Genomic DNA, 12447 nt, shown 5'->3' on the forward strand with positions numbered 1-12447 from the left:
TCTGTAGTTAGAACTATCCAATAGATGCACTTCTATGAAGTATCTATACCAGTTACATAAGTGAAATAGCTGCATACAAACACCGTAAGATTATCCTTAGACTCTTGAGAGAGGTCAATTTCCGAGTATAGAAGAAAGAAAAGGCGGAACCTAAACCAATTGAAAAAACAATCATGAAACTGACTAATGTCAAGCAAAGGGGGCCCATGGAGAAAGATTAAAGCAACTGGGGTTAATTAATTAACCTAGGGAAGAGAGATTAATAAATTTTTGTAAGAATATGTAGAACTGCTATTCACAGGATAAGGTCTAGTTAGGTTGCACTAACCCAGGAGAAAGAACTGAAACCAGGAGACTAAAACGGCAGAAGATGCTATTTATGGCTATGAAACTCTGGACTCAGTGAGGAAAGCAGAGCAGTGTCCTTCTGTGGAGGTCTTTAGAACAGAATAGATTCTCATCAGTCTCATTTGAAAGGTTTAAGTGTGATCCTGCCTAAAGGCAAGGTGATGAACGAATGACTTTTCAAGGTCCCAGCCAGTCAGCCCTATGAGAACACACAGCTGATTGTGTGCTGTGATTTTCTTTTGTTTACCCATATCTTATTGTTTTACACCACCAAGTGGCCACACTGAGTAGAAATGTTACAAATTCTGCATATGATCAGAGGCCTTGAGAAACGTCAAAGTATATGCTTTGAATATACTTAGAATTACACAGTCTGTTTGTAAACATTCAATCTGTAAAGTCAGCTGGCATGAAAATGCTTATACACTGTGATCCTTGTATGGTATTAATTTGGAAAGCAAAGCTGGTACCTATCTTAATAATAGCATGTCAAATTCTTATATTGTGTATTTACTGTTCTGTAGAAATGGGATTTGATTCACAATAAGCTGAGTTATCACACAAAAATCTTTTATTTTAGAAGCATATATATTTAAAAGCCAGATTTTGACCCTTTTACATTTAACAGATGTATTAAGTAAATTAAATGTGACTTCATAAACAATTTTCTAAAATCAGCTCAAATGTAGTATCAAAAGAATAGTAGAATAGGCCTGCAGGGAAACCATAGCTATTGACACATGACTGAAGCCATCATGTTAAAAATAATTTTAGATACAACATAATAGGCTAATGTGCTTCCTGGTACCTTTCCTTTTTAATTTATGTAAAAAATAAATCAGCATCCATTAGCATTTATTAAACTCTCATATGAGCTAAATGTTGGATTCTACATTGGACAAATTAAATTGACAAAGCCCACCTTGTCACTGCATTCCCTGCCACCTTCAGAACAAAAGCATTCTGTCAAATAGGAGCGGAGAAGTAATCCAGGGCCAGACTGCTTGTGTTAGAATCCTAGTAAGCTATGTAACTCTATAGCCCTCAGTTTTGATTTTTTTTTTTTTTGTAACACAAATTTAATTATTTTGACTTAAAAAAATTAGATAGTGTGTGGTCATTAACTCAATAAACGTTTATTGTGTGACTTACACTGACACTGTTCTAGGCACTGGGGATAGAGCAGTAAATAAAACAGACAGAAATCCCTGCCTTCAGGAAGGTTGCATTCCAGTAAAGACCCAGATAGTAAATATTTTAGGTTTTGGTATGGATAGTAGTGGAATGTGGTCAGGGTAGTCCTCACTGAGAAAAAGACCTGAAGTTGAGCCAGGAGATCAGGGGGCATTTAGAGAAAGAATATCTCTATTCTATTGACAGGACAGACTGTCAAATGCAGAATCCCAGAGGCAGTTGTGTACCTGCAGCAGCAGGGTAGACAGTTTGTCTGGAGCAGAGTAAAAAGGAAATAAGATCAGAGACAAGATGGCAGGGGGCTCAAATGCCATTTTCAAAACTGATTTTTACTCTGAGTGGGACAAGAAGCCTTTGCAGTTTTAAGCACAGTAGTGACCTGCTCCAGAGCACTAATTTTAATTTTTTGGCCTGAGAAATTGGATAGATGGAGGGGACCAGTAGAGACTGTAAGAAGGGAAGTAAGGAGGGTCAGAGTCTCGGGTATAGAAAGATTATATTTGAAATACCTATTGGGTATCCAAGTAGAGATGTGAGGAAGATAATTTCTGCAAGAGTCTCGAGATCCAAAAAGAGGTTTTAAATTCAGGATATAAATGTAAGTGTTGTCAACCCATCGACTGTATTTAAAATCATGAAACTGGTGAAATCACCAAGAAATTACATTTGGAAGGAAAGAGAAGAGGTCCAAGCATTGTGCCCTAGGGTACTCCAAAAGTAGGGACCCAGGGAGATGAGAAGATAGCGGAAAAGGAGATGGAAAAGGGCAACCGGTAAGATAGGAGGGAAACCCGAAAGAGCAGAGTTGCGGAAGCCAACTGGGAAAGTATATACTGGAAGAGGGAACAAGCAGTCGCATCACTTGCACCCAAGGGTCCATGCAAAATGAAGACTGAGAACTGAACCGCTGTTGTAGCAGCATGAAGACCTTTAATAGCATTGAAGAGAGCAGTTTCAGGGAAGTAGTAGGAATGAGAGCCTTGTTGGAGCAAGGTCAGAGGAGAGCAGGAAGAGAGATATTTGAGATACAGGGTACACACAGCTTTTTCAAGGAGTTTTTGTGGGTTTGTTGTTTGTTTTTTTATACAGAAGGAAAGCATTAAGATGATCATTGGAAGGGAAGTGGATCAAGAGAGGCTTTTGGGGTGTTTTACTTTAAGATGGCAGAAACAACAGCATTTCTGTATGCTGGTAGAAAAGCTCCAGGGGAAAAAAAAAAGAAAATGAAAAAGAGAAAAGAAAAGAAACAAGGAAGAAAGAATGAATTACTGGACAGTCCCATGGGGGGAATGAGATCTGATGCAGAAGTGTGCATGAGTGGGTGGGTGGGTGGTCGGGTTCACACTCTGCCATGTAAAATGCTTAACCTGGTGCTTAGCACTAAAAAAAGTCCAAAAGGGACAGATATGAAACCACTCACTGTCAATTAAAAGGGTTTTGCTAACATGATCCTACAGTTCCAGTGCAGCCACAATATTTGGTAGATTAATGAAAATAAGTTGAGTAGAATAATGAAAACAAAACAAAGACATTTAGAAGCAACGTTGAATCACATTGACTAGCCTCCAGGATATTGGTCTAAAGGTAAACAGAGATACCTGAGTGAAAGTAGGAAGAATCACAGATACCGTTTACATTCGATTCATGAGGTGAGTCTGACAGGACCAGGATCCCACAAGGTACTTGACTCCTTGTAGATGCTCTGAGTTGATTAATTATCTTTGCCCTTTATAAATTCAGCATGATGAAAAACTCCTGTCTCTTGCCTCACAAGTACTGCATGGTATAATGTTATTTCCATGCTCTTTTCATGTTCTTCCACTGAATTTTATACTGACTTATAAAGGCTAAGCTGTAGGGCAGAGCTGTGATAGAAGACCAAACAAAGGAAGGTGGGTGGTAAAAGCATAACTGCCACTTCCACTGGGAAGAAAATGGGGTCAAAGCAACTACGATGTAAATTGTGTTCCCAATATTAAAATAAATCTAACACTTATGAAAAATGTATCAGCAAACATGTGACTTTATGAAACCATACTTTGTTATTTAATACAAGTATCTTTTTACTATTATAAGAATTGTGCTTTGCTGAGGTCAGATAATAAATTTCAATAAATCTCAATTCCTCGCTTGTTTCAATATAAATTTGGAGATGCGTTCCTTTGGAAAAAGACTTGAGCCCCCAGGTATAATAAAATCATATTTAAGAATGTAGCAGTGTGGGGCACCTGGGTGGCTCCATCGCTGAGTGGCCAACTTCAGCTCAGGTCATGATCTCCTGGCTTGTGAGTTCAAGCCCCACACCAGGCTCTGTGCAGACAGCTCAGAGCCTGGCTCCTGCTTCGGATTCTGTGTCTCCCTCTCTCTCTGCCCACCCCCAACTCGTGCTCTGTCTGTCTGTCTGTCTCTCTCTCTAGGATAATTAAACATTAAAAAAATTAAAGAATGTAGCAATTTGGCAGCATGTAATTACAGAAAAAGCAACTTTTGGAAGACATTAATAAAAGTACTAAAACTCCTTATTTTTACAATGGTCAACTCAAAACCAAACCATCAAAATCATTAAAAATTCAGGAAAGCTCTAGAAATCCACTGTTGTGACCTTTTTCTCTTCACAATTGTTCTCATCTAAGAATAACAATCACTAATATGATAGAAACTATCAGTTTAGCTTTTATTTAACTCAAGCCTCTGTGCCTATGATCCAGGATTATCTTTTACATTTTTTGCATGTTTCAAATTTGTAAAGTTTCTTTCTTGAACTCTGCACAACAGTTTTAGTACAATGTATACATTGTCCCTAAAGAGAAAACAGTCGACTGAAATGTTTTAGGGGGCCTGTGGCCAGGACATATAGAAGCTGGTGCCTATTAACCGACAGGCATATCGATGCTGGCCACCTGTTGCTCAACCTCATCATTTATCTTAGAGTTAGGCAAACTATACCAAGTCCAGCCTCCCATATATTTTTGGAAATAATGTCTTATGGAACACAACCCCATTCATTTGTTTACTATTGCTTATCGCTCCTTCCACAAGGCAAAGTTGAGTAGTTGTAAGACCACATGGCCTGCAGAGCCTAAACTATTTACTATCTGACCCTTTATAGAAAAACGTTTTCCCATCCCTGGTTTAACTAATGGTTGGTATCCTCATTAACCAATGTTTGTTGAGAAATAGATACATATGCGTATGGTAACAGGAGGAGGAATCAGACAGATTCTATGAATATGTGTGTGCTGTCTTTGAGAGGGAGATTTTTTACATTTTTCATTGATTTCACAAATTCAGAATTTATTAAATGGGTTTCTGTTAGGTGACAGGTACCTACCCATCAAGTAGACTTCCTTTTTAGGTAGTCATGAGAGGAAAATTTTTCCAAGTGTTTCTATCAAAATGCATATTTTGAAATTCACTTTTGTCCCCTCTTGTCTGTAATTTTTATAACTTTTTCTACTTCTTATATATTCACACAACATCAAAACCTCCTACCTCACTTTGTCTTATCATTAAACTAGGGCTTTGAAAAATGTAAGAGGGTTCTTAAAAGATTAGTTATTCCTCAACTATTGTCATTTATTTTTAAATGTCAGTGGACAGCTCCTTTCCAATACCATTTGTGTAAAAAGAAATATATTGAGCTGAATAACCCTCCAAATGGTGATATTTTTTTTCCACTGTTAATTTTGAAAGTCCTAATTTTCGTCTGTCCTGAGCAAGAATCTAAACATTTTAATTCTTTCAACAGAGTACCATAGTAAGTTTATAGCTGCTGTGCCTTAGACAACCTATACTTAGGGAGAGGAAATTTCCAATTCAATTTACAATGATGTCAAGAAACAACACATATCTGCAGGCATAGATAAGAAAAACATTCAGGGGTACACAGTGATAGGTCTACTTAAATAAATAAAACTTTTGGTACTAGTGATTAGGTACACAGGATTATTATATGTTTAATTGGCTAACGTTACAATTTGGAATTACTTCTAGTCACATTTAATTGGATTTGGAATCTCTGGAGAAAAGAAATAGAGAGGCCCAGCAGAAACAGTCATAAAAGTAAACTGTTTTTCCAAAGGGTGCTAAGCAATGAATTAATATCAATTGCACAATAGTTTTTAATATCTTCTCAGCTTAATAAGACTAATTCAATGGTTGTACACACTAGATACTAAAACCAATTCAATTAAACACAAAAGTTGGGGGAGGGGAGTGTTTGTTGAATTGGAAATTTTTATTTTTACTTTTAAGGAGGCCAATTTAATCAGAGGTAAATAATCTTTAATTCAGGTAAAGTCTAAGATATGCTTACATGCTTAGGTTTGAAGGCATTTTAGAGTCCATAACATATGTGTTGCTCTATAAAGGTTTTGAGGCTTAATAAGGGGCAACCAAAACAATGCATTCCTTCATAGTCTTTAAATATTCTTATACTGTGCAAACAGAAAAAAAAACATCTAGAATACAAATGCTGTTTGCTTCTTATTCTTTTAGCTTAGATTACAAAAAAGAAACCAAAAACAAAAACAAAAAAACAAAAAACAGAACCCAGAAAGCAAAAACAACCCTATTTTCTACATCCTAAAATTTGCTTGGGCTTTGCTCAATATTAGTCTAGCCAAATTTTATATATTACAAAATCTTCTTCTTCAGTATTTATATATACTACCTGTTATGGTTTTGGTCTGTCCTATAAATTTTTTTGTTTTTTGTTTTTTGTTTTTAATTTGTCCTTGTTCTTAGGAGTGCCATGATTGCTGACTACATGTTCTGGCTCTGTGGAGGAAGTGAACAGTGTATAAGCAAGCTCATCAAACTGTATTGGCAGGTAAAAATTTATATCCCAGTTAGGGAGGAGGAACCCATCTCATTTTTAGAACCAAAATGAAGAATTGGTGCTTAAGTGACTGCTGAAGAGAGTAGCTTTGGCCATATCAATCAGAAGGACACCACTCAGTAGTAATGTATTTATAATGAAGTAGACTTTCTGTGACTTATTTTAAGGGCAAAATTCAAGGTTGTTAACCCTTGGCCCATACTTCAGTTTTACAACCCAATATAAATTTTAGACATCCCAGGAACTATTTTCCCAAGTATGCTGCTATAATGACATGATCCTTTAAAATATGAACATTGTATTCTCATAGATTCTTCTTGATCTATGACCTGTAAAAGCAGATGCTAGAAGTAATATCAATTACATAATAAAGGAAAATGCAAAGATCAGTTGTATTTGTTGAGTAATATTTAGTGTTGGAACACTTAACTAGTAACAAACTGCAGATCTTCTTTCTCATTTATTATTCAAAATGGCAGCAAGAAGTCATATCAAAGGTCAATGAGATCCCAAGAAGAGAGTCATAACTTCTTAAATTATAAAGAGAATTTAGAATTTACTAGTTCAATCTCCTTTACAACATACAAATCTATTCATTTCCTGTCCTCTCTGAGCAAATTGTTGATGACTTTCTGCTGAAATAGATCCAAAACGAAGAGCTCATTTAAGCCCAAGAAACAACATCCAATTTGCTAATTATTAAACTGTTTTCCTCATATGAAGTGGATTTCTACTCCCTTAAAACTTCAATCCAGTGGTTCCCAGTAGGGCAACATGGACAAAATGGAAACACATTTCCAAATGAAATTTTTTCAACTATTTGAAAATGAACTACAAAAGCCAGCTCCCTCCTCCATATCTTCTCCTCTCCAGACTGTATGGGGCATTTTATTCCTCATACTTCAAGATATTGAATTGCATTGCATTGCATTGCATTGCATTGAATTGAATTGAATTGAATTGAATTGAATTGAATATGAACCTTTTGAACTAACTAGAATAAGATCTGCTAAAACACAACTATGAAAGGGAGAAATAATCATCAATAATCTTTGATACTTCCTGATTTTTCCCATATTTTCACTACTGTGTCTTGGCCCATTTTCTGTTTTTATATCATGTATTTATTAGAAAATAAAGTATTAGATTTATCATGTAAAAGGCTCACTAGTTTATATGGTTCCATCTAAATATTTGGAGTTTTAGCCTACTATAAAAAATAAAGGTTTACATTAGTCCTACTATACTTGAGACCTGTGACTATTTGAAAAAAATTGACCTTCTAGTAAACAAAATTTTAATCTCAAAAATATTTTTAATTTGCTCAGAGGTTCAAAATCTTCCTAATGGAATCTGTAACATGCAAAACAGCAGCACTTATAGTCATGTAATTAAATAGTTGTAAAGAATTGCTAGATGTAAAAGATAAGCAAATAATATGGGCTTTGATATAATAAAGGAAGAAGACTTTTTATTAAAGGATTTCAGAAGCTTCTGGAGAGAAGTGGGAAAGGAGTTGAATCTTAAGGGTTAGATAACATTCAGCAAGCTTGGCATATAGTAGGTCCCAAATAAATGTTTGATTTAATTTGTTCATTCACTAAACAAACAAATATCAACTACTTCCTGTGTTTTCTACATTGAACTAGGAAAAAATAGGTCTAGTGTTGGTACAACCTAAGACTGGTTAAAACTAACTGTAAATAATTTTTTTTCTGTTCCCTTTAGCTTTCAAAGAACACTAATACCCCCATTTTATTTACATCAAACTAATAAAATAATCTCCACTTACCAATACATGCATATTTGCTATACAAAAAGGAAGAAAACAAATACTGTTATTTAATTATCCTGTATTAATAAAAGATAAGAAAAACATATTTTTCTTTGTATTCTCTTTTTCTCTTTGATTTTTATTATTATTTTTTTAATCCCCATCACCTGTTTAACCCATCACCCCCACCTACTTCCCTTTTAGCAACCATCAGTTTGTTCTCTATAGTTAAGAGTCTGTTCTTGTGTTTGCCTCTCTTTTTCTCTCCTTTTTTTCCCCTTTGCTTGTTTGTTTTGTTTCTTGAATTCCACACATGAGTGAAATCATATAGTATTTGTCTTTCTCCGACTGACTTATTTCACTTAGCATTATACTCTCCAGATCCATCCATGTCGTTGCAAATGGCAAGATTTCATTGTTTTTTTTATGGCTGAATAATATTCCATTGTTTATACATACCACTTCTTCTTCTTTATCCATTCATCAGTTGTTGGACACTTGGGCTGTTTCCATAATTTGGCTATTACAGATAATGCTGCAGTAAACATCTTGGTGCATGTATCTCTTTGAATTAATATTTTTGTATTCCTTGTGTTAATACCTAGCAGTGTAATTGCTGGATCGTGGGGTAGTTCTAGTTTTAACTTTTTGAGGAACCTCCAGACTGTTCTCCAGAGTGGCTGCACCAGTTTGCATTCCCACCAATAGTGCAAGAAGGTTCCCCTTTCTCCACATCCTCACCAATACCTGTTGTTTTTTTGTGTTATTGATTTCAGCCATTCTGATAGGTGTGAGGCAATAATCTCATGATAGTTTTGATTTGCATTTCCCTGATGAAGAGTGATGTTGAGCATCTTTTCATGTGTCTTTTAGCCATCTGTATGTCTTCTTTATAAAAATGTCTATTCATGTCTTCTGCCCATTTTTAATTGGATTATTCATCTTTGAGGTATTGAGTTACTCTTTTTCTCTCTTTTAATTTGAAGCAACTTGGCATACTGGAAAAGAGCCTTTGTTTGGAAATCAGGTCTGACTCCATCTAAGTTCTAACACCAAATAGCTATTTAACCTAAGGCAAGTTAGTTTTTAGAAGAACTTCAGCTAGAAAATAAGAGAGACCAGCAGAAAGTGTTTGGGAAGGTTTATTCTCAAAGCTCATTTTAGCACTGAAATCTAATATTTTAAGCACATCCAAAAATGATGTCACATATATTAAGATAGAAAGAAATGACATAATTAGAAATTTCATCCTGCAGATAAAGTCCATAAATTAAACCCTACTGACTAGCCTCAATAGAAGCACACCACACCATTCTCACCAATTACATACTTCCTTATGTGAGCCTGCCTCTCCCTGATCTTAAATTAAATGTATACATCTCCCCCCCCCAAACCTTCTGTCCTAAATCAAAAGGGGCTTTTGGACATTGCCAGTGAGTGCCCAATCCATGCCATCTTTAAACACAGGGAGACAGGGATGCACCGCCACCCAATCCACCATGACAGTTACACTGCTGAATTCAAGAATGCCCTCCAAACATCACAGACAAGAAACTGTATCTTCATAAACATTCATAGACATCAATGAAGGCTTAGACAGAGGCTATTTTCACTACTTTTGTACAGGATGAAGTTACTGTATATCTTCCTTTCAACCACATAAAATGCCTACCATTCTGATCAGTTATTCTTCTCAGAGGTCTTAAACAGGAAATGGAAAATTTCAGTATGTAAAAATGTGAGAACCAGTCTACACCTACTCTCACAGATGGTTGGCTTATAAGCCCTTGGATACAAAAGAACAGACCTTCGCTTTGGTGAGCTCAAGAATGCTTTTGAATTGTATTAGGAATGGTTTTCATATCATCAACCCAGCAAGAAAAAAAGGCATACAACTCTACACTACATGAAAGCTCACATCAGAATATATCACTCTGAATAAAAGTGTTTGCACATGTTATTCTATAATAGCATCACTTCTTCAGAGCTAGAGAGGGTTGGAAATAACTTGTCACAACTGTACTTACATGCATGCCTCTGCAACTCGATACCCAGTCTCCTATTATCAGCCACTCTCATTTTCTGAAACACCTTGAGACCTCATCACAATTCTGAACTAATTAACAAAACAGAAATTCCCTAATCAGGCTGAGAATTAGCTCTTTTGAAGCAGTGACCACTATGTATTTATACACTACTCCTAAAGTAACAATTTTATTTCAAGATTTTTTACAGTAAACTGGAGTCCACCTCCTAAGCCACTTGCCCCTTAGATCCAGGGCTAGATTTAATAGCATTTGGAAACCAAACTCCCTCTTCTTCCATTCCTATTTCCCTTTCCTGGTTTCTCACCTTCACTTTCTGCCATGCTGTCAGCCACATGGATTTTCTGGTTGTGGCTTTATCTCTTGCAGTGTGAGTAACAGAACCAATTCTGGTTTGCACTGCTTAGCAAAATGGAGTGAGAAAAGATAACAGCTAATTCTGTTGCAGAAGTCCCACAAAACAAGCACAGAGGAGCCCCCACTAAACAGGGGCAAGCTGCTTGATCAACCCATTCTTCACCTTAATAGTTTCTTTTCAAATTTCTTTCTTTCTTTTTTGAATGACAAACCTCTCTGAGAATCTGATTCAATTTACAAGCATCCACCTAGAAACAGTACTCATAAACATAAACATGGGAAAAAATAGGCTTACTATTTATCTCATTATATTGGAAATTGATCTACACATAGAATACTGAGAATTATAGGTTTTTCACTCTTATGAAAAGGTTATGCAATTTTTCTGGGATAAGAAATTAAAATGTATTCAACATCTCATCAATGTCAATATTTCACTTTAATGGCAATAACAGGTACAACCCTGATTCACGAAATCTCTAATAGCAAATGGAATCAGAGCTCCTGTAGCTCACAAGATCTCATATGGATAGGCAGGCATCAAGAATAACCAAAATTCATATTACATCATTCCCTTTGTGTTCAAGTCAATGAGATTATCTTTGCTAAGTCTATATCATCAAAGTTACTATGTCAGCAGTTTGTTTCAATTTAAAGCCATCTGAACAAAAATGACCTTCGAAGGAGAGAAAGCCATTTGCCAAGTGTCTGTTGATTTTTGTCCCTAGAAACTCTCAAGGCTGTGTCAATCTCACCTCCAGTATTAGAAAATTCATATTGTGTTTTTGACTCTAGCCACCTCATTTACAGTAGCAGCTTGACAAAAAAAAAAAAACTCATAGTTTTTCAGCAGCATCTCTAATAGTAAATTCAGCATTTAACCAAAAGATTGCTTCATATATGTGACTAAGATATCAGCCATTATAAAGCTAGTCCTGGAATGAACTTCTCACTATCAATCTGTTCTAAGGAGTTTTCCTTTCTCTTAAAAAATTTTCAAGAATTAATCAAACCAAATCACTTCTAAATTTTGTCTCTGAATTGCCAACAAACTCCTCTATTAAGAGCCTCATGGTGTGTTCTTGTGTCTTGACAAAGATCTACTGCAAAGGCACTGTTGTGAGCTCTTGGCTCTGAGGAAGTTGAAGACTTTCACAGCAATTCAAAGACCTCTTTTGGGATTGTGGGAGGGGCTGTTGACACCAATACAGGCCCCTGTAGAAAGCCTGACATGTGGAGCATCTTTCCTCAGTGAAGCAGCGAAGGCTGAGGCGGTGCCAACTTCACAGATCCTCCATCTGTGCAGAGAATGCCAAGACTTCCCATCCAATTCAACTTGTACTTGGCATGGAATGTTCACCATCTTAAAGATATCAATGGCCTAAATGATTTCCAAAGAGCTCACCAACACGAAATTTTTCTTTGGTGAAGTTAGTCTACTCTCAAGGGACAAAACTCAGGAGGTGGCTATGTTGAGAGACAAAAGATTTTCCCCAGCCATATGCTTGAGGAAGATGGTGCACAGTCTGTGGGCCCTTCCATGGCTTTCACAGACCACAGGTTAAGTCCCTTCTGTACTCCTCTTTGCAACAGCTCTTTTTCTTTTTGGTATTGGGCCTAGCAGGAGACATTTACTGCTTCCAAAACTCAAAGCAAAAAATAGCACCCAGAATGTTCGTGTCATATAGTTCCTCCTGAAACTGTACTACAGTCATTCAAGCTCGAAACCTTTCCAATCCAGTGTGTGCAGACTACTCTTAGATTAGTGGGTGCTTTTCTGGGTGCCTGGATGGTTCAGTTGGTTAAGCATTGGACTCCTGATTTCAGCTCAGGTCATAATCTCATGGTTCATGGGATCAAGCCCCATGCTGGGCTCTGTGCTGACAGCA

The 12447-nt window shown here is 36.4% G+C and overlaps 1 protein-coding gene across 2 annotated transcripts in view; it reads left to right on the forward strand.

The window, feature by feature from the left end:
• The window catches only part of SPATA16 (spermatogenesis associated 16), a 241648-nt gene that overhangs the window by 151293 nt on the left and 77908 nt on the right, over positions 1-12447 (forward strand). For both annotated transcript variants that reach the window (XM_015088572.3, XM_015088571.3), the window contains exon 5: positions 6289-6373. In XM_015088572.3, the coding sequence (XP_014944058.1) occupies positions 6289-6373 (85 nt within the window). The remainder of the gene's footprint in view (positions 1-6288; positions 6374-12447) is intronic.

Source organism: Acinonyx jubatus, chromosome C2, assembly GCF_027475565.1.
Source record: "Acinonyx jubatus isolate Ajub_Pintada_27869175 chromosome C2, VMU_Ajub_asm_v1.0, whole genome shotgun sequence".
NCBI lineage: Eukaryota > Metazoa > Chordata > Mammalia > Carnivora > Felidae > Acinonyx > Acinonyx jubatus.